This window comes from Brienomyrus brachyistius, chromosome 19, assembly GCF_023856365.1.
Source record: "Brienomyrus brachyistius isolate T26 chromosome 19, BBRACH_0.4, whole genome shotgun sequence".
In the NCBI taxonomy this organism is placed as follows: domain Eukaryota; kingdom Metazoa; phylum Chordata; class Actinopteri; order Osteoglossiformes; family Mormyridae; genus Brienomyrus; species Brienomyrus brachyistius.
In genome coordinates this window covers 20,168,251-20,191,377 of record NC_064551.1, presented here as the reverse complement: position 1 = coordinate 20,191,377, position 23,127 = coordinate 20,168,251, and the positions used below count along the sequence as shown (strand labels likewise).

Here is a 23,127-nt window from a genome sequence, read left to right as displayed (position 1 = left end):
CTTATGGCCATTATTCAAATCACTGATTCAACTAGGACTAGAATGGTACATCGCAGACCCTGGCACACAAACACACACAATCAAATATTGACAGGCTAGAGGTAATACTAGAGAAAGGCAAGTTAATTATAAACATTGCTTTGGAGACTAAAAGATGACTGCTGTACTCAGAAGAAATCCATGCTAATGTGAGAAGGAGAGACAGGCACCACATGGACACAGCTGAGGACTCTGAGGCCACGACTCCTGTTCTGTGAAATGCCACACTTAGATTGGAGAGCCAAACGAGCAATCCGATATCTCATCCATTGGGCTGACTCAAAATAATAAGTATTTCGGTCACGTAAACAACCAGAACTGGATGTTATTCTTCGTGATCTTCAGCGCTGACACGTGTTCACATGTGTGCTTGTATCGCCATGCCTACTTCGACGTATCACAAGGCGTGACCTCATTCGGATGTCTGAGGAGTCAGCAGCTCCACAGATGGAGCCTGGCTGCAGACGCTCTCCAGTTTCTGCTTGGAACATCTCTCAAAGAACGGCGCACATCGAATTAGTAGGGGAAAAAAATACCCGTACGCCCAGTCTCATCCCGTTTGTAGGAACAGTGGGAGACCGAGAGACCTCTGGTCCAAACACGCGATGGAATCATGATACCAGCTGAGCACTCAGAAGAGTTCTGTGATGGTGGGACCACCATTGAGTCCACCTGGTCCTGGGTAAAGTTCATGCATTGATTTGGTTTTCTTCCAGGGAGGGCAGTCTTGCATGAGTCAGCCGGGTAGGAGACAAGAGTGAAAGGGTGCTTATGGGAAATATTGCATGGCACCAGCATGGATGGCAGCCATTGGTGGGAAGAGAGAGACCAGAAAGAGCAGGAACAGTATAGGAAAAGTATGTATGTCTATGTCACAGTTTTGCTGCAGCCTTGATCTAGTGATGATGGACTGGGCATGGGTTGTTCTGTTGGTAATCACTGTGTAAGGCTTATGGCATCTTTTACTCCATTGGTTGTTCAGTCATGAGGCCACACAACAAGTGGCTGAGGTGGCTTCCTTCAAACTGAGCTCAAGGGGCAATCGAGCTCAAGCGGCAACCAAGCTCTAGGTGATTACTTGACCACTGTCAGTGGTTGGGCTGTAAGTTCCAGTTTTTCTGTGCACAGACTCACCCTAGTAAAACGCTTCGGGGGAAAAACAAACAGGCAGAAGCTGAGTAAGAAGGCTGGCTGTTCTGCGTGCAGCCCCTGCAGAATGATCCGGGGGGGGCGACAGAGCTGTGACGCGTGGAGGGGGATCAGATGTACTTTCTGGAGGGACGTGGCTCTTCAAGATCCTCATGTATTTATGGAACGTTGGGCATACAGGTCGCTAAAATTAACCGCAGCGATATAACATGCTTGAAGGGTACAAATGTGGAAGGGCATGGAACACAGTATGGATTCATTTATGCTTATATGTACAGTCCTGTTGTTTGTAAGTTTCATTTATATACATGCCATTGCAGTTGTGAGAGTGTTTGCCTAAACAGAGGCAAGATTAAATTTAGGCTAGGGTCTCTACATTCAGTCTGCTTTAGTTGCCAGTTTTTACACCTGCTCTGATACTTCAACATGATTAGGAGTCCATTCTACACTATTTTGGGCACCTATATTTCTGTGGTGCCTACACGAGTAAGTTCAGTTCTCCAGAACATATAACGCCATAGGTTCAATGTGAACCCTCTGACCTGCATCTCAATAACAACATGCAGGCCACAAACAGGTAAACAAACTTTCTGAGCTGCTGAGAATGTCACGCTAAGGAGTGACATTGGCGGGGTTCCCAATACCTACAACAGCAGTTGAATCATGTGATGGAAATGAGTGGAACCTGTAGGTTTACTCAGCACTCACAAGACTGAGTGATGTCACTTTTCACCGACACCCATCATGTGACTCTCTCTGGCCACCAAACATACCAATGAAATGAAACACATAGGAACTGTCTACGTCACTATGTATGTACGTACATTCCTATGTGAGCAGGACACTAGCTAAGCCAGAATCCAAAACAATACCATTAGCTTGTGTGTAAATGCGGGTGTAACTCAGCGTTTGATCTCCGAGTCACATGTTAATAGTCAAAACAAAAACTACCAAGACAAAAGCAGCCAAATCCAGCACTTCCAGGCTGGTCACCATTGTAAATGTTTCCCTAGGATACACTGTGTACAAGTGCTGTGTCATTTCATCACATGACACTAATTTTTTGCCCTCAGACTGTGATTGGCTATAGAAGCCCAAGCCAGAGAACACCTACCATTCAAAAGAAACGGCAATATACACAGCAAAAGGAACATTTGAAAGCAAGATTATTCTTACATTTTTAAATTATACATCAGTAAAGATAATTGATAAAAATTTATGTACCCAAAAATTTGCACCTTAAAACTAGGCTCTGCTCATGTCATACTTCACAGATTGTTTGTGGTGTTCCATGATAATTGCTAGGTCTAAATGTCATACACGACAGACCTTCAGATCTTACTATGGCCAGCTAATTAGCAAAAGCTTACAAGGTTTTGGCTGGTTACCCTCCAGAAGAGCAACATCTGCTAAGACAAAGTGTAGTCTGCTACTGAATAAACACCGAGATCTGACTCCCAATATCAGTTACACTGACTGCCATTCTCACCGGAGCCTGTGCCAGACAGACATGTGGAAATCGCATTCAGAGGCAGAAACTGTGTCAGCTGGTGACAAGCTGCTATCCTTTCCAAGCTGATTTCAGACTTTCCTGCATTGCGTTTGTAGAAATGTGATTCCCGAAGGAGGCCGTGCAGTGAGGCCTTTCACCAGTTCTCATTTGCACAGATAGTCTAGGAGTCTAACGGGAGGAAAGTAGAGCAAAGTACAGCAAATTATAAAGCAACATATTAATATCTTTATGTAAACTACTTGATACTGCTAGATTCCGAGCCCAGAAAATGACTGAGAAAACCATATCTGTCAAATGGATCTGGAAGCAGTGAGGTCAGGGAGCATAAAATGTGACCTTTCTGGTCCAACAAACTCACTGGGGCAGCCCAGGTCACAGAAGAGACAGTGAAATCGACTTTGATGTCATGATGTCGCAGGAAATGAATCATCATTAGCACATACAGTATGTGCTTGCTGAGGACTGACCTCCCAAAGCTTGTTTACTGAAAACGGACCAGATGGTCAAAGGGACAGGTGAGAGGGAAAAGGTTTTGTGTGGTATCCCTGTCTCAAAATTAACGATGAGATTAGTTAACTGGAAAGGGCATTCTTCGTAGTCTGTGCAGTTGAGGAAATGAAGACCGTACTTATTGTAGTGTCTGCGGCACGAATGAAAACACTTACATAAAATAAGGTTTCATCCCTAAATCTGTTTCCCTTCATTCCACTTTCCATTGGCTATGTTACAGCTTTACTTTGGGTGAAACCAGGTGATTGACTGGCCACAGTAACCCCATCCACCTTTGGTTTCTTGTTTTTCTCAAGTTGGTAGAGAGTGAAACCTTCCCTAATGTTATATATTTTAAAGAGCCTTATCAAAAACAGGTATAGAGAGATCCTTCCAAGATTTACTGGATTATGAGGCAAAGTGGTTACATTCTGCATATCATTAATGAGATATGATGCAGATGGAGAATACTTCAAGTGCGGCAACCAGGAACACTGCTAGCTCCAAAACGCTGGCCAGCCAAACCTGACACCTACGTCGAGTTTGATGCCCAGAGACCCATGCGGCTCATTATAAATTATAAATCTGCAAGGTGTTCACCATCAACCACAACAACAGTGCCGCTAACCAGAGCAACTTTGTTACATTGGCAGATGCAAAGGGGGCAGGCAAGGACACATTAAACCACACACGTCAGTGTGACGCTGTCAGTCCCCTTTCACAGAGGCACCACTCAGAGCCTCCGCTGGTGTTTGGACAACCATAAGAGTACATTCGCCATTATCATGGCTGGCTGCCCTCCGAGAGGCACACGCCAGGCTCATTAGTCAACGTGAATGTCGACGGGGCAGTCAGCTATCCATTTTTTGCAATTTCCTGTCATTAAAATGCTAAGGTGACTGGCAATATATGACTGATTTACAGTCTACGCCAGTACTGAAGTGGTCTGTTCCACCACCAGACCACGTAACAGAAGCTCATCTTCAAGTCCATAGTTACTGGACCTGAACGTGCTTTAGGTGAAATTTACAAATGTACTTAATGGCCAAGGATGTTCAAGAGAAGTTTAGAACGCACCCATATACAACATAAATGGATATCCATTATTTTCCAATTGTCTATTCAATTTGCCAGTTGCATGTCAAAAATAATAACAGGTATATTAAGCGCATATTATGTAAGCAGGAGCGTGTCTACATGCTAAATCCATAAATGCTGACGCCTTCTGACTGACAGGATGTTGCGTTCATTCCACTCAAATGACTTTACCTGAGCCTTGGTTTGTTAGGTGCTTCCCCACTGCAGGAACATTCTTCAAGAACCAGAACCTTTCTCAGGAACCAGGAATTTCTGTCACGTTTCCACCCCATAAAGATCGATCTGCTGACCAGATGTAATAATGAATTATAAACGTCACAGGCCATATAATGAAAATGTAGTATGTGCCATATTTTCACACTGCTCCATTGATCTCCCTGGTGACTAACAAAACAACTTGTTCATCCTCCATTGTTTTGGGGTGGCGGTGTAGTTTCGTATAAAGTTGCCTGTGAAGTTTAACCTATGAGATTTGTCCCCCATGCATATTTGGAAAAGCGACACATGAAAGTCGAAAGCTAAAACCCTGGATTCCTTTAAATCAGAGCTAGATAAGATTTTAACAACTCTGAGCTATTAGCTAAATTCTCCCCAAACGAGCTAGATGGGCTGAATGGCCCCCTCTCGTTTGTAAATTTCTTATGTTTTTATGTATATAAGTTCCGGGTCAACATACTTAGGAACTCGGAACCAGGAAATAGGTTCCTGAGCTTCGGCAGCATGGGTGTTGCAAGACCACTCTAACTAGGGAACGTGCAGCAGTATTTACCTGCTGTGTCTCAATGAAATATCACGCTTGAGTTTTAACGAGCTCCAATGGGCTTATTTGCAAGTGGATTCATTTACATCGATAATAACGGGGAAAAAAATATATTTTTCTAATTTAGCAACATACAAGCTGAGGAGTGACAACACGATAGTACTAAACAGGGGCCTCATTAGGCCTATTTTAGTGAGGCTTTAGCCCCCCAAATAAATGTGTATTTATTGATTTAAGTCCCCCCCCCAGTAAAGACTCAGCCCTCCTCTCCATTCATTTCTAACTACTCCCCTGTCACTAAAGTTTCCACATAATACTGATGACAATTATTTTGACTGAGGAATGATAATACAGTAGTATTGCACATGTCATGCAAGCAACAGGCATTCAAGAAAAAGATTATGTGATTTTAGTAACGGAGGGCCTGAGCCCCAGGAGAGCTTTATGTCTAACTACCCCCCTGTCGGTGAGAAAGTGACTATTGATGCTCAAGAAGACACATACACACACACACATACCCGAAGGCACAAGGAGGTGCGTAACGTGATCCCCGCAAAGTGATTATTATGCAATTAGGAAGCCTGGAGGAAACTGCAGTTGAGTAAATGCCATGAGGTGAGACCGTGTCCAATCATCTTGGTCCTGCCTTGATGTCCAATGTCTACTGCTGGGGATTTTTTTGGGGGACTTTCTTCTGAAAATGACAAACTTCACAATTCACAAACGTTAGCATTAAAAAAAACGAAGGGGGGAGGCGCAGACTTACACCACACGTGCACGCACACACGCACACACGCACACACGCACACACGCACACACCCAGGTTTGTAATATATATCTTTCTCCATTCATTTCTATGGACAAAACCCTAATCCCACCAATGACGACCTTAATTACTACCCATCCCTAAACTTAACTATAAATAGCCAAACAAAATACAAGATTGGTTGCAGTCACTGTGACCCATTTGGGTCTCACAATGTTATATATACCTGGAACACACACACACACACAGACTTGTAGATGTGACACTAAAGTGGAGCGGATACCCTAAGACAAGATCATTTGCCTAATCAGAAAGCTTTAGTCAGATTCTGTTTCCCGAAACCCAGTTCTTCATTGCCCGATTTCCATTTGTCTAATTGCAACATTTTTAGGACTTTCTGCAATGTAGAAAGATTTCAAGATTAAGAAATAAATTAAGGCAGAAACATACCCATTACAGTCTACAGAAGGTTCTTTCGGGGTGAACGTCGTGTATATATGTATATGAAATACACCTGACAAATAATTATTTACTCCTGGAAACACGTTGCTTTCGTGCTAGTTCTGAAAGTGCAGAAAGGGATTATTAAATATTCAGAGGATTTATATTTAGCAAGAGCTTTTAATTAATTTTATCTGATTGTGTTCAACTAATAAGTAATTCACAATTAATTAATAAATTACTAACAGAGAATACTGCGGGGACATTTCAGGTACATTTCGCTCTTAAATGCTATTTTATTCACGTTTATAATCTACATTGTTTATGGCTGGTGTAATACAGCCTACGTTTAGGGGAAAACAAGCTATACTTCAGCCTGACTAAAGTCTGTCCTGATGCGGGACTCTGGCTTATTCAATGATTAATGATTCTGTAAACCCTAAAACAAAGGTGTTTTTAGATTTCGGCAAAAATAACAATGATTAATGCCACATCGATCTAATTATAATAATTAAAGTTTACGATCTTATTCAGATAAAGTGATTTCGCTTCCTGACATGATAATCACCAGTTTTAAAAGTAAATAATTCATAGTGGAAATATAACCTGTTTGTCCTTTTGTTGAGGATGAGGGTATAGAGTAACGGTATGGAAAGTCGCTAAAAGTTGTCATGGTATAATTTCATAATAGTGTGTGTATGGATTATTTTTATATTACATTGTGGGGACCAAATGTTCGCGAACGTTTTGCCCAGGGGCCCACACAACCCATAATCCGTCCCTGGGTTAAGGTTGTTGTGATTAGAGTTTTCTCCATAATAAGTCCCCACAAAGATATAATTGCAAACCTGTGTGTGTGTGTGTGTGTGTGTGTGTGTGTGTGTGTGTGTGTGTGTGTGTGTGCGTGCGTGCGTGCGTGGTGTAAGTATGCGCCTCAACCTCTTCGGTTTCTTAATGCTAACGTTCGTGAATTGTGAAGTTTGTCATTTTCAGAGGAAAAAAAATCCACACCCGTAGACATCGGACGTCAAGGTAGGAGCAATGCCATTGGACGACACGGTCTCACCTCACGGCATTTACTCAACCGCAGTTTCCTCCGGGCTCCCTAGTTGCATAATTCTCACTAAGCAGGGGTAGTGTTACGCACCTCCTCGTGCCTTCGGGTTCGAATAAAATGGGACGGGGGCTACAGCGGTAGTCAGACGTAGAATAACTGGGTGCGGGAAGCTCGTGCTCGGACGGTCAGTGCATTTCTCTTTAATGTGTATTATAACGTGTGAGCGGCCTTTCTAAAGGGGCGGGCGCTGAAACGGAATTTGCATCCTGCGCTCTGATTGGGCGTCGCGTTGGGAGCTGTCGACAGCAATGACTTCCGAAATGCTGGAAGGGCTGAAGATATTTCGAGGACTAGCGCAGGAAGGATAAACAGCGCTTTAAATACAGTATCCGCACACTGTACGCCGTGTACTTTATTTGGAGGCGCGGGGCCAATTTGTTGCATTTGCAATGTTTTCCGGACGCCTGATTGAATGACGATCGTGCCGCATTCTCGTCTGGCTTGTACGGGTGGCTGCAGTCCTCCGGAAAGGTAAATGCCGATGACAGCTGTGTGTTTTTCTGTGCGGTGACATTTAGACGGCTTTAAATTTGAAATATAATATTGTTTATTAAAGCTTAGGTTATTATAATATTATATATATATGTATATTATAACCGTATCTCTTGCTACATTGATTATGAATGTTCAAAATACTGTGAGTATTACTGTGCTATTCTGGGTTGTGAATATATGAAATAGGAGGAAATGCTGCCACCGTAACTCAACAGCTTATGGTATATAACGAGAACAGCATATATTGGCATATGCCGTCCTGTTATTTGTTAATTTGTTAATATTGATGGACATTTAACCCTTCTTTAGAATAAAATACGGAAATTGCATAGTGTCAGTTTAAATAAGTTTCAATGTGGTCTATATGGATGTTTCTCATATTAAGAATAATTTCCATATTGAGGTGGAGGTGGAGTTCCGTACTCAGATGACATGGCTACCAAAATATTTTCTATGAAGGGGTTTGGGTATCTCGCCAAGCTGATGACAGAGCAGAGTAGTGTCTATATTTCTACATAAACGCTGATGGGAGATATCAGCGCGGTTAGTGTTTAAGTGACGTTAAGAGGAATAAAGCGGCGGCCCATATACATAGCATTTCACGGAAAAGGAAGTGGCCGTGAAGTTATGAGAAATTGCAGGGTTTTTCTTTCCAAATGCGATGTAAAGATTTTGAGATATGTATTCATCGCATGGAGTTGAATATTCATAACTGAATTTTGCTTGTTACGGTTTACCGCTAAAAGGCGCATAACCGTGAAGAAACTGATATCGTCCCATGTCTCGAAGATTATTATTATTATTGTTATTATTGAGAAGTCTGTAAGTGTCCTGGTAGTTGGTAACGCGTCAGACCCGACCTTGTTCAGTTAGTCCACGATCAGACAGTGAGTCCGCATTCATAGGAAACACACAGAAAACAAGATATTCTGAAGAAATGTTTGAGATGAAAGTGCAAGAAATAGGTAGCACACTGCGCCTTGTCCAAGTTTATTTTGAGTGCTCCTGTTAAACGACAATCATTTTGTTTTAAACAGCTGGTCGTAAAATACATGTAACTTTGTATTTTTTGGTAATTCACCAGCATATTTGTGCTTGACCTTTGGCTTAAAGGTATGTGTTGAGAAAATGCTTGTCCTCATATTCATGTAAATAAGTCAAAACACGTCACGGCCCAGATTTGAATAGGCCCACACTGCGGATTAACTCTTGCCTTTAATAAGACCAAAACCAGTTTTAGCTTGACCATTACTTCAATTATTCTTTTTAAGCAATATATAGGTGTTGGCCAGCAAAGAGATGTCTATTATGGATTATTATTAGTATTATTAGTAGTATTAGGTTCACACATAATTTCAGCCAGCATAGCATGACACACTGACACCGTCACCTTTTTAAAGTCCCGATCTCTCTTAATTTGACTTGTAGAGATCTTTTACTTGGTTCTATTTTTTTGGGATTATTAGACTACATAATTGGAACTCTACACCTATTTAAATATGACCACAAGCATCCCACCTTTCCAGGAAGTTCTGTGAGTCTCAGGCAATGATGTGCTTGCAGTGTTCTGGAAATCTGTATTTCACTGCTGCATTGGCACCCCCCTGGGGGCCCTGGGGGTGGGGTGTCCTCCCTCATCCCTCATTTTTCAAAAAGTCCTAATGTCCACTTAGTGGATATATTATATGTATTATGTAAAATTGCATGTTTTGGTTATAAACTGTTTGAGCATGTTATGTATGTTATGTATCTCTTGATAGGACTAGTACAGGACTGGTGCCTTTTTTTTAACCAACTCCAGGCTGAATCGAAAAAGAGTGCCGATATCGCTCAGTTGTGTAATTTGACTGGGCTAAGGTGTCATTTGCCCTGAAGGTGTCTGGTTACCAGTTAGCTTTTACCAGAGGATCAACTCATCTCAGTTTCCAGAAAAGTCTGGGCTATGGAAGCTGCAGGATGACTGTTCTCTGAAGGCATACCACTAGTAGGGCAGAGGTCAGGGAATCGAATATTGTAGTCATGGACACTTCATTCCTTAAAATCTGTTTTCAGGAACCTGTTGTATTATTTAATCTTTATTTTCATCAACATTCAGTAGGAAGTTGACAGGTGTCACATTGATGCATGTAAAATCAGACTTTATGTAGTATTATGTATTTTATCATGAAACCTGATAAAAATGCTGATACTGTAAAAAAAATATGAATATGATTCTGTGAAAGAAAGTGATCAAGGAGTGTGGAGAAATTAAGAGGGTACGAGGCAGACAGTCAACACCATACAACATCTTGCTTGAAACGGCTAATGGCTAAATTAAGTATTGTGGTACTTTTCCACTAGCATATCCAATCTGTAACCGAGCCGTATCGCAAAGAGAGACTAGTTACAGCGCGGTTCCAGTTCAACTTGAAGGGTCAGCAAGGTAAAGGTGGGGTTTTTGGAGCGCGACAGTGATGTAAAGCCGAAAAGACGCTATTCACCATTCACACGGTGTACATTGTACATTTCATATTTAATTTTTTTTTTTATTGCGTGGTAATTTCCGCCTTTATGTTTGTAAGAATCGCCATGTCATGCATGTATCAAGTCCTAGCAGAATTAGCATTCATTTGTGTATATTTTCAGTAGGAATCCATTCCGTTCAGCTGTTCTATAGTACTTTTTTAAGGTTGGAATTTTTCGAGATACGGGAATGTACCAGTGCATTGTGATGTGTGATACTACTAATAATGAATAATGTACAGTAGCTTTTTCCTTCAGATACTCCATGTGCAGAACTCCAATATCTCAGTGCATTTCAACTAATCATGCTTTTGGCCCTGATAGGGCTGTGTCAGTGCAGTTACAGTTCAGGTACAGCTGGCATGCTTTACAATGGAAAACCTCCAGTTCACAGTACAGCTCGGGTACAGCTTGGTACGGATATGGTAGCAGTGGAAAAGTGCCTTTAGAGTACCAGAACAGACCTCTTGGCTTGAACAACAGACACGCATATCACCTATTGGCCCGCATAAAGGAAATCATGTGCAGTAGGTAATGTTTATAAGCCTATTAATGTGGACAGTAGTTCGTAAATATTTACAACCACTATCTTTGACACTAAATGCCAGATAACATAGGTTATACTAGCACTTAATCGTGTGAAATGTTTAATCCCTTGTAATAGTAATCGGACGCAGAGTCAGGGTTTATTACGGATGACAAATTTGAAGTAGACTAAGAAGATTATGCATGCCTGTAGCTAAATGCTACCATCATCTGCATCAGATTTATTACTTATTACTAAACAATGAACTGTTTTCTGATAAATAGTGAAAGTCTGACTTTGGTCTGTCTGTGTATCTAAAGTAAATATATTGTATGTTTGTCCATTCCTAGATAAGAATGCCCATTCCTCCCATCTGTTTCCGTTCCTTTGGCCATTTGCTCAATCTTTCCCACCAGGGGTTTAACTGTAATTTTTTTGTCTAACATCAATGCATAGATTTTATTATGTCTTAATAAGTCATGTTTATATTATACTTATATTCTATTTATTCTGCTTTTTCACCAGTGAGGAATGGCATTTCGGCTCAGTGCATGATGCATGCGTTATGGAGTTGAGATGACAGTAAAGATTTGTTGACTTTTGACGTTAAGTGTGGCGAAGGCTGCCACTGAGCAGTCTGCCGGCCCTGTCTTTCAGAGCCAGACCATGAATTACGTGGGCCAGCTGGCTGGGCAGGTCTTTGTGCAGGTGAAGGAGCTGTACCGAGGCCTGAACCCTGCAACGCTGTCGGGCTGCATCGACGTCATCGTGGTGCGCCAGGCGGACGGGACGCTCCAGTGCTCCCCGTTCCATGTTCGCTTCGGGAAGATGGGTGTATTCCGGTCACGTGAGAAATTGGTGAGTCGCCTGACAGAAAGTGGCAGCGGTTTGCCGCTGACTGACGCCTCCTTCTTGGTCTAAAAATAGTTTTGCATGCAGAAGGCTAATCATCACCTTTGGTTTTGATTGTCCCCTGAACAGGTGGATATAGAGATCAACGGGGAGCCAGTGGACTTGCACATGAAACTGGGGGAAAATGGGGAGGCCTTCTTTGTGAAGGAGACGAAGAATGATCAGGTAGTGCTGCATGAATGGCTTGTGACCCCTGTTTGGCCCCTGCACAATTCCTGGATGATCCCTGCATGGTCGCTGTGCTCTTGCCCTTCGGCAGTGAGGTTCAATGGGAATTAAGTCATACCAGAGGCAGCAGGTGTCCAGAAACACGAGTCCTGTTTACTGGTAACATGCCCTGACTCCGATTCCGGCCTCTGTGTCAGGGACAGAGGCAGGGATGGCAATCCAGCTCGTGTTTTGGTGCACCATGGAAACGGTCACGCTTAAAGTGGAGTTGGAGGCTGGAATGAACTCTGTTGCTAGGGTTTAACTTTCACAAGTGAGGAACTCGCTTAAGAGACAAGGCCCCCAATCCTTTCTAGGGTATCCCTTCCTCAATAGGCATCCTGAAGCTTCCCCCCCATGTTATTATGACATGTAGAGCATATGTTAACATTGTGGCATCAGGACAGCCTGACATACATTCATTACATAACATTTATTCATGCAGCAGATGCTTTCGCTCACAGCGACATATAAGTGAGGCTGACAATAAATCACCAGCATACAGCAGTCAAGGGGTCACCTAGGCATAAGTGCAGCTTGGCTGAGCTTTCAGTGAATGAGCAACAACAATTCAAGACAGCAGTAAAGCAAGATCAGTACAATGCATTACAGACAGAAAGAACCTAATGAGAGCTATTCAGGTAAAGAAAAATATGAACATTCAGGATAGAGGATGACAGGCGATTGGCATTGTGGGTTAGAATTCTGTGCCTGTGACCAGCAGGGAATTGGTTAAAAAATTCAGTGCCTGTGAACAATAGGGCATTGGTTCAAATCCTGTGATCGACATGGTTATTTCACCATTGGGCCCTTGAGCAAGGCTCAAAAACCCCGTTGCTCCAGGGACTGGCTGACCCTGCTCTCAATTATAATTTGTTTTGAATAAAAGCATCTGCTATGAAGCAGATACAGTCAGCCCTCGTTTACCAAGGTTAATCAGTTCTAGACTCTACCGCGATAAGTGAATTTCCGCGAAGTAGGATTCTTTATTTATGAATCAAATATTTTCGTAGTTAGAGCATAGAAAAGCTGTTCACGACCATCTAAATACGGTTTTTTTAACATTATTACACATGAAATAACACCCTTTAGTCACCATTACTGTTATGATTGCTGGACACAGAAGCAGGAACGGGGAGACGAGGAATCAGGATCGAAGGGTTTATTTGGAATCACGCCAAATGCAGGACACAGAAACATGCAACATCAAAACATCAATGACAGACCTGGGGTTACAGACTTTGACGTGACTTAAATACACCGGAGGAATCAAACTGACAGGAAACAGCTGGTAACGATCGGGGCTGCACACGTGGTTAATAAGGGGATGTGGCACAGAAGAGGATCCTACAGGCAGGTCATGACAATTACACTCGTATTACCCAATATATTAGACAAAATAAGAGAAAATAAGACACATTAGACATTACAAATATCATATTATAATTATTGTACATTTAATTACGAAGAGCAAAGATGCTTCCAATGCGTATGCAATGTATCATTTTCATTTTGTCATGAACTTTTTAATGAATATACAAAAACCGCGAGAGTGTGAAGCTGCGAAAGTCGAATCGCGAAGTGCCGAGGGACGACTGTATAAGTAAATGCACAATATGTACACAAGATTCTAACAAAGGAATCACAGGACAAGTTTAGGGGGAGGTGGATCACAAGCTGGGCTTGGATCAAGTGGCCTTTTGGGCATTACGGTGACCTCTGACCCTACCTTGCCCTGTTTGGATTGATTTTGAGAAAAACACTGTAAGAATGTGGCTATATGGGAAATGATGTTGAATATGTCAGCCCAACAGAACAGAACTTACATTTCGTCAGTGGTCTGATTGTGATAATGAGCCTGTATGGAGAGCGAGATTAATTTAGCCTCTTTTGCTGAGCTGTGTGAACCTGAAACTCCCGAAACGCTCAGCAGTCCTGTTGGCAGCGAAAGCAGAGAGAGCCTCACTGTGTCGACGGAGAAAACATGCCTTTAAAAGAAGGGCAATGCTCCACAGGGAGATTTCATATGAGGGGAGCCCAGCACATTCTAGGGCCCGGTGATGAGTGTGTGATGACACTAATGCCCCCCCCCCCCCCCCACACACACACACATATACACGCTGAGCAAGGAGCCCGCATTACTTTCCATGTGACTTGCCTGCAGGCACAAGTAGGGCAGAAGTCTGTACTGAAATGGAGAACTGTGAATATTGCATCATAAGGAAGCCTGTAAAGATGCAGTGAAAGGCAGTGTTCCCTGTCCCTTCAGTTTAATGAGCTACAGATCAGGTTTAATGGATATTATTCTATTCTGACTGTTTTGTTTTAGGTGTCAGAATGAGTTGCATTAACCACTATGATAATAGGCAGGATTTACTTACAGCTGTCAGACAGTCAGGCTTTTGAAAGCATTTTTTGGATTTTTCTGTGTTCCTCTGCTATCCCTGTGAGACCAGGGTCCAAAGGGAGATTCTGTTTTCTTTCTGTGCAGGAAAAAGCACTCTCAGTGGGAAAGAAAAGCTCATTTTCTGGTTTGTGAATTTCTGATTCTGTAAACTCTGTTTCACTTTCCATTGAACAGAACCCCTAAAAAGTCTCTGTGGAAAAGAGAAGTGGAATGGTTTGATTTGAACTGATTGCTTTTATTTGATTAGTCTGAGATCTTGTGATTTTGCCTGGCTACTTCACTGTTTACATACAACCAAACTTGGTATTTGAGTTCCCACCTAAACAAACATTATATATTGATCCTGTTATCGCGTATCTGAGTAATGAAGTTCAGGCACAGAGAATGCCAACTGACAGCAGCACGTCAGAGGTTTGAAAAATTTGTGTGAATATGAATTCCCAGTAACAAATCTGCACAATAACAGTCCATTACAGTAGATGAATATTAGTTTTTTTTTTTTCAAATACACTCAAACCTCGGATTACGAGTAACTTGGTTTGCCAGTGTTTTGCAAGATGAGCAAAAATTTTAAATAAATTTTAACTTGATAGACAAGCGAGGTTTTGCAATACGAGTATTACATATACGCTTTGTCTGCCGAGCGCCACGTAGGCACAATTAAGCAGATGGTTCTTCTCTCTCTCTCTCTCGCTGCGGGATTGTGGGTAATCGTTTCCCATGCTCGGTTGGCGTGCCTTATATATTCAAAATTTAGTAGAAAAGCACCACCCGAATAAGAGTGTAGCAGTGCGAGCGATGAATCTGTTTAACGACAATGCAATGTCCACATTTCCGCGAAATCGAAAAGACAAAAGCAGCTGTCATTGGATAGGTTCCTTGTTAAAGTCGCACAAAAAGAAAAAGATTCCAGTGAGCCAACAGACAGCAGTGATTCTGTTAGTTATAGTGAAAGTCGTCCTACAAAATAACTCTCCTCTTCTCCTCTCTCTCGTCTCCCTCACACCATCCACAATTCTTTTCAAAGGTAGACTGCAGGTTAATTTGTTTTATGTATTTTTACTTTATATTTTGTATTAATCATTTTTATATGAATATTTTTGGGTTGTGGAACGAATCATCTGAGTTTCCATTATTTCTAACGGGAAAATTCGTTTTGATATACGAGTGCTTTGGATAACGAATTATGCTCGCAGTCCGCGGTTTTACTGTATTGTGTTTTGGCGTATAAACATACATCACAGAAATATTTTGCTGTCTTTTATGAAGTTGTGAATGAACTGTCACGTGAAGAGTCTACTTACTCAGTCACTCACTCACTCACTCACTCACACACTCACTCACTCACACACTTACACATATGGTTACTCACTTACTCGCTTGCTCAGTTAATTGATCACTTACTGTCTTACTGTATTGCTTTTTCACTTGTTTGCTCATTTACTTATTTACACATACTGACTCGCTCACTTGCTCTCTTACTCACTCACTTTCTCATGCACTTACTCGATACTCACTCACTCACGCACTCACCAATGCCTTATTCCCAGTTTGTTTTCTCTCACCCCAGGAAATCCTGATATCTGACCCCAAGTGAAGCCGTTTCTGATCTATGATTTTTGTTAGTTTTCCTCTTTGTTTATTTCCCCCTGCTGCTGTTCCTCCCTAGAGCGTCTGTTAAACCCAGCCCCGCACCGTTCTCTTAAAAGAACCCCTCTTCCGTCCTCTGTGGTTCAGTGAACTGTCCCATTTGGTGCATGTCCAGTTGTGGCATTGCATCTTGTTTGGGGTTGCAGTTATGCGGTTTTGCAAAGCCATGCTAATTATGATGATTCTGGTGTCACTTGGGAAGCGATGGTAGGTATAATGATGCAGACTTGAACTGGAAAGCTATGCTAAGCATGATATGGATTTCAGTAGAAAAGCTAAGCTAAATATAAAAATGCAGAATTCAGGTGGAGGGATGAGCTAAATATAGCAATATAGACTATAGTTGGGAAGCTAGACTAGCTGCTGCTTCTGGAGGCTTTTTTGGAAGGTTGTCTGATAAATGGTTTACATTTACTGATGATTTTTTTGTGCCGTCTCTGCAGGAAGTCGTACCTGCATACCTGGCCACCTCCCCCATCCTGTCAGATGGCGCAGCCCTGATGGGGGCGCAGCTGGGCAAGGGCCTGGCCCGTCATTCCGACTCGCCGGCCGGGCCCCCAGTCCAGGCCCTGGGGCCCCTGCAGTCTGCCGGCGAGAAGAAGAGGAGGAAGCGGCGGAGGAAGTCGAAGGTGGACAGCCTAAAGCGGGAAGACAGCGCCAAGTCCTCGGAGGCTGAAGACATGTTCTCCATCGAAATGAGCTCCGACGAGGAAAAGGAGATGGACAGCAGCAGGTGCGGGATGCATGGGGCGACTGGGTGATGCGGCTGTCTGGACACGTTCTGCACCTTTAGGTGGCTCTATGTGGTTCTCAATACCAAAAACACAAAGATTATTCTTGTGGTTTTGGCAGGACCAGTCTTGCTACCTTGCCTTCCAAGAATGAACTTGGGACACAATCAATCATGGGATTGGTTTCGGTCGGCAAGGATGCAACTGATGTATCATTGATATTTGGGCTGGTGCAAGACCAACATCCAGGGATTTTTACCATCCTCTGTACTTGTGTTATTAGTATTGGTGTTGTGTTATTAGTAACTGGTCTTCGGCAATGGAAGATGACACAAAATGGGTACACGAGAACACAACTGCAGTCAAGTAAGCATGCTGAGATTCACCCTCTGTGTCTTTACATGGCAAGAGCTATTAGTCAAGTTCCCCCCCAAATGAGCTTCATGGGCCGAATGGCCTCCTCTTGTTTGTAAATTTATTATGTTCTTAATTATAAGAGCAGATAAATTAATTGCCCTCTTGCAAGGAAAATTCCTGCATGTCCTTTGTGGGGGGGGGGGGGGGGGGGGGGGGGGTTTGGAAAGCCTGGAGGTGGAGCGCATGGGGGGCGTGCATTCGTGAGACAACCTCGCCATGGGGGCGCAGTGAGCACTAAGATCCTTGTATTACCAACTGCACCTGTGCAGCTGTGCTCTTGGGTTGATCATGTGTTATTAGTCTTCACTTTGTGTGCATGCTGATGAAATGGCTGCATTAGATTTTTTTTTATAACCATTATAGTCCAGAAGCACATTTATCTCATGTTTTCAAAACTGTCCAATTCCCTTTTAATGTCACCGAGTTTGACGCATGGGAATTTAGCTGGAACACTCCAAAGTGACTAAGCATTGATAGGTAACGATATATTGCTTGTTCAACACGTGTTTCTCATCCGTCCTAAGTTCATATTAAGACACACTGGTTACATCACCCCCTGATGACCAAAAAAAAAATGCTTGATGTCATTAGTTGAGCGTTGGCTTACTGCCAGTTGTCCCCACTCAGCCCAAGCCCCCGGCTGGCAGAGTGCTATACTGCTATTTTCCCCCAAAACCCTGTAAACATGGCTTGGAATAGTCAAGTACAGACGCAGGAGGTCCTTTGTGCTGAGGAAGGGGGGGTCGTGTCTGGCCCCCTGCCAGCCCCGTTGGAAAGAGCATCCAGCGCAGTCTTCAGGGAGAGGGAGGCTTCTGGCATGGAGATCCGGCGATAGCTTTCTTGGAAAAAGGACGAAGCGAGAGCAGCCTGGTCTGCTGTAAAAGCCTACAGCCTCGTCACTGTTGTCCTTCCCTCGCCTCTTGCTCTTGCGTAACACAGCAGCATGTTTAGATTGAACAAGGCCTGCTGAAAGAGCTACAGAAGTGGAAGCCAAACTATGTGTTTCTTAGAACTTGCCCAAGTTAACAGAATTTCAGATCAGGACACATTCGATAACAGAATAAGCCATCGCAAAGTTCTTCCAGAACGAGGCCATAAGCTCAGATACCCTTTAAAAATGAAAGGCCTGTAATTGAATCACATCCCTTTAAAATGTCATGCTCTCGAAGGGGAGTGAACGCTTTTGTCCTGGCCGGTGCCATCTTTCGTCTGCTCAGTGACATATCTTCTCAGAGACTGAAGTAGGCTGCATGTTCTTTTGTTCCTTGCTGTCCTTGAGCACCAGTGCTGTGGCAGTTGCTTACATTGTTTTGTTTTGTTTTGTTTATTTCCCCAGGAATTCTTCACGCGAAGCCTTCACAGAGGAGGGGGCTAGTGGAAGCCCCTCCTGCAGTATATTCAAGCAGGATGCCATTTATGCACGTTCTGATGGGGACTGGTCACCACTGCACAGGTAATCCACATGGAAGGGGCCTGTATTTGCACCCCACGCCCTCCCAATGAAGTGTCGGATAAACTGATATAATGATAGACATACTGTAATCTTATCTGTGTTGTAGTTTCAGTCTTTGATTGTAAAACAGATTCATTTTCCTGTGCAGGTTTTCAAAACTGTTTTTGTGTTTCTTTTTCTACAAGTGTCACATATTTTGATATTTCTTATTGTTTTTTTAGTTTTCGTTTTTATTATTATTTAGTTTTAGTTTTTATAGATTCACTGACTTCGGCAATTCTCCTTTTAAATGGTAGACTAAAGGAGTATTACGTTATTCTCACTACACATTGCAATGACCATTTCTTGACAAAGCTGCTTTGTGATTGTGAAATCAGCAAAGAAAACGGTTACCTTCTTTACCGACAGTATCATACAGAAACACATTCAAAGTAAATCTTGATTATCTCCCTAGCATTAAATGTATAAACTTTTGACCTTGGGAAATTATTGGGTCTTATTGCCTTCATGTCCTCTAGATAGACCTTTATTGCATATATCAGTTAGTTTCAACACATGCAACATGTAATAATGTCTGAGAAATGACCCTGTGAAGCAGAAGTAACTTCTGTTCTCTCACTGTGGTTGGAGATTTGTCTGCATCCCCCCCCCCCCACACACACAGATCTCTTACTTCCCAGCTACACACAGATATAGAATTGACTATTATGCACATTCTCACCATCTATAGCCTCACCTGCACCAACACCTCCACCCGCATGGTCACTAGCAGTACTAACCCTCACCCTGTGACACCAGCAGCTTCAAAGCCGCTCAGCCGGCCATCTGTGAAACCTTGATTTAAAGATACCAGACCAGCTAGTTCAGGCTATCCGATGAGAAAGACAGAACTTTCTCTAAACCAGTCAGCGGGCTTTAGAGAAATAGAGGTGCTGCGTTTAAAGTGCGTTCTGGGAAACTGAAACATACAGGGGAACTGCCTGATGTGGCCGCCCGCTTCTCTCCCATAGCCCCGGCACCTCCCGGCCTTCCACACCGAAGAGCGACTCAGAGCTGGTCACCAAACCGTCAGACAAGGAGAAGCAGGCCAAGCCCGAGATGCTGTGGGCTTGGGGAGAACTTCCACAGGCTGCTAAGGTAGCAGCAGTATGACCAGACCTTCCAGGAAATGCAGCCATTATGTGCAAGACAGGCATGAAATACTGTTGGCCAGCAGAATGAGCTAAAGACACTATTTTAATTGCCAATTTTATTTGTAGAATCTTTATTGTTACTTCTTATTACTGGCACTAGCATTGTGTTCAGGGTGGATGGATGGATAATTTTACTCATATTTGAAGCAGAGAAGTTCATTAGAAGCTCAAGAAGGTAGATGGTGAGTTGAGTAAATATAGTCAAAGAAAACAGGGGCTCATTTCCCTCTTCCCATCTGCCAGCCAAGCCTCTTCTCAGAGTCACCACTGAAGGCTCCTGTGTCGGTCCCCGTGTCAGAGAGCACCCACTTCAGGGTAATTTCAGGGGACTGCCCTCCGGAGCAGCAGGAGGACTCCCCCCCACTGCTGGGCCTGTTTCTTCCGGAGCCCATGGATGCCGAGGCGGTGGAGCCAGTGAGGGTGGAGCTTGGCGCTCATCTGATGTCAGAGGTGGAGGAGGAGAGACACAGCCCAGGGTCCCGTCCACTCGGCAAGACAGACTCCCCATCCAAGAAAAAAGGTAACAATAGTACAGGTGAAATGTATACGCTGGGCTCAGAATTCTATTTTCTGTATTGTTTTATCCAGCCTGGAACTGTCAGGTAATCCCCTCATACGTTTTCCCTTCAATATCCATGTCATCACAGGGGGGGTGAAGGTCAGCGCACACGTCCTCCAGTGTGTGTACTCCTTCATCCTATATGGGCTTCACTCCTGGGGGAGAGCTATTTATTCAATTTCCACCCACCCAATAGTTTAGATATCAACCCACCCAACAGAACATTAGCCAGCTTGCCGGTTTACACCTGAGCCCTCACTATAAGGTGCACCGCCCAGGGGCTCCACTAGGAGGCCCTGCTGACCATTTAATATTTCTTATGGATAAATTAACACTAAGTGTTACTGCATTGTTTATCTTTTAGTTTTTCTGATATTTTTTTTCTAAAATTTAGGTTCAAAGCAATTTTAATAAATATTTCTTTTCTCATCCACAGATAAGAGGAGTCGTCATCTTGGATCAGACGGCGTTTATCTGGATGACCTTACAGAGATGGACCCTGAGATGGCCGCCCTTTACTTCCCTAAAAGGTAATGTGTTAGTGTTTCGCTTACTCTGCAACAGTAGATTATACCAAAGAACCATGAGGAAAATGGCAGGCTTAGTTACGTTTCGTACAAAGGGCGATAAAGCCTTCTTTGGTTTACAGTGATGGAGCTGGTGCTGCCATGGGAACGGTGGAAAGCATGGTGCACAGTGCCAGCATGTCCCCACAGTCTGTCAGCAGCTCTGGAATGGACAGTGGCGTCGACAGCTACTCTGACCAAATAGGCGACCTGCCCTCAATCGCCATCTCCCTGTGTGGGGGTCTCACTGACAACAAAGAAATTACAAAAGGTAGGTTTGTCTTTGGGTTCATACTCATGTCAGTTTCAGGTTTTAAAAATGTTAGCGTAATACATAGCTAATGACGTGTAGAAAATTACTGTTCTCAGCTAAGTTTGTGTTCTCTTCCAGTGCTGACACACCTTATTTTACTTATTAGCCAGTTATAAATTGCTGGAACTCCCGGATAAGGCATACAGGTGAACTAAATGGGCATTGGATAGGTGTGTGGGACTTAGCAGTGGGCTGAGGATTGCTGCCATTTAAAAGATTTTTTAACAATGGTGTAAAGACATTTCTAGCAGTCGTTAAAGGAAGGCTTTTGTTTTTTGGTGCTTCTAGAACAATTTCAGGAAAAAGCAATAACATACCAGCAGTTTGCCGAAAATCCATCCATCATCGATGACCCGAACTTGGTAGTGAAGATCGGAACCAAGTAAGATTTGAAGATTATTAATGCATGATTGTGTTAATCTTACATTTGCACAATGGGGTTTGCCTGTGCTTATCGAGTCATAAATGCAGGCTGGAGAACAAATTTTTTTTGTTTGATTCTGTTACATTCATGCTAATTTGGATCGGAGATTAAGTACAAAGAGCATTTGTTTGGATTAATGGTGGTGGCTTGGGTTGCATTCAAGCACCCCCTGTTCGCGAAAGCAGCCATTCATCATTCAGCCCTCTGAGCGTATGGTTACAACTCATAGAATGAAACTTGCTAACAGCCTTTCTGGAACCCTGCAGGTACTACAACTGGACTACTGCTGCCCCTCTGATGTTAGCGATGCAGGCATTCCAGAAGCCTCTGCCTAAGGTACAGCGGTGCAAACACATAGACACCGGCCTAAGTCCACTGCAACACTCTGTGTGCTCCCCTTGTGGTGCTTCATATCACATGTATTACATCCTACCACTCCTCAGATCTGTACTGCAATGCCTCAGTTTACGTCAGATTACTTTTAGGTAACCACCAGTAGCTGATTAAGAAAACATTCCACATTGTGTTAAGCAAAGCAGATTTAACATAATTTGACATGAGGCTGATGGGCGTCTGCAATAAAGTTTGTCTTTGTTGCAAAGCGGCTGTTACTAGGAAATTCCACAGAGGACAAAGTGTACAGCATGTTGGGTCCGGAGGGTGGGGGCGTGGATCACAATACCCACAGTGATTGGATGATCTGCAAATGACATCACAGAAGAAGCAGCCAGAGCCCCTCTAGACAGCAGAGCACTGACATTGATTTTTTTTGTTTTTTTTTCATAAACCTCGACTGTCTAATGATTGCCTTCGATTTTTTTTGTCTCACTTTGTTGTGAAAGACTTTTCTTTTCTGAGACAAATCATAGCTGAGGCATTCCCTACTTCATGTCATTGGTAGCTGCTGTTCTCTGCTGAGTTGTTATGACACTACAAAACAAGCTCTGCCATGTGACTCATTAACAAATCCTGCTTGTTTGTATTCATCCGGCTAAAATCAGCCACTTGCTGTGGCCGTGGTATGTCTAACCAGGTATTTGCATAGTTTTATTCCACTGCTTGGTTTCACTACTTAATATAAGATTATTGTTTGTATCTGAAGGATGTTAAAATTTATAAGAAGGAAAATGTCATTTTTTTTTGTCAGATTCACAATAACCCAGCACATTCTGACCACTGACCTGCATTAGCATTGCCTTCATCATGTTCTTGTTGTTGACATGTTTGTCTGTGGAAACCATGCTGACAGTGAACTGTCATGTAGACCATATAAACATTTCCTAAATGCCCTCACTAGATTGATACATACCCATACACATCACAGCATTAGAGGCACCAATAGGCATACTCATACACATACCCATACACATCACAGCATTAGAGGCAGCAACAGGCATACT

General features: G+C 43.0%; 1 protein-coding gene across 3 annotated transcripts in view; it reads left to right on the top strand.

Moving 5' to 3' along the window:
* Positions 1-404: 404 nt before the first annotated feature.
* Positions 405-23,127, top strand: part of LOC125715180 (phosphatidate phosphatase LPIN1-like) — a 30,699-nt gene continuing 7,976 nt past the window's right edge. Inside the window, exons 1-11 of one of the 3 annotated variants that reach the window (XM_048986485.1) lie at positions 405-721; positions 11,553-11,753; positions 11,877-11,972; positions 16,515-16,804; positions 18,556-18,672; positions 19,683-19,809; positions 20,109-20,385; positions 20,861-20,954; positions 21,074-21,261; positions 21,592-21,685; positions 21,994-22,063. In XM_048986485.1, coding sequence (XP_048842442.1) covers positions 653-721; positions 11,553-11,753; positions 11,877-11,972; positions 16,515-16,804; positions 18,556-18,672; positions 19,683-19,809; positions 20,109-20,385; positions 20,861-20,954; positions 21,074-21,261; positions 21,592-21,685; positions 21,994-22,063 — 1,623 coding nt within the window. In that variant the 5' untranslated portion in view covers positions 405-652. Of the gene's footprint in view, positions 722-7,183; positions 7,844-11,516; positions 11,754-11,876; positions 11,973-16,514; positions 16,805-18,555; positions 18,673-19,682; positions 19,810-20,108; positions 20,386-20,860; positions 20,955-21,073; positions 21,262-21,591; positions 21,686-21,993; positions 22,064-23,127 lie in introns of those variants that run through there. The other 2 variants (XM_048986487.1, XM_048986486.1) reach the window with 2 other exon arrangements.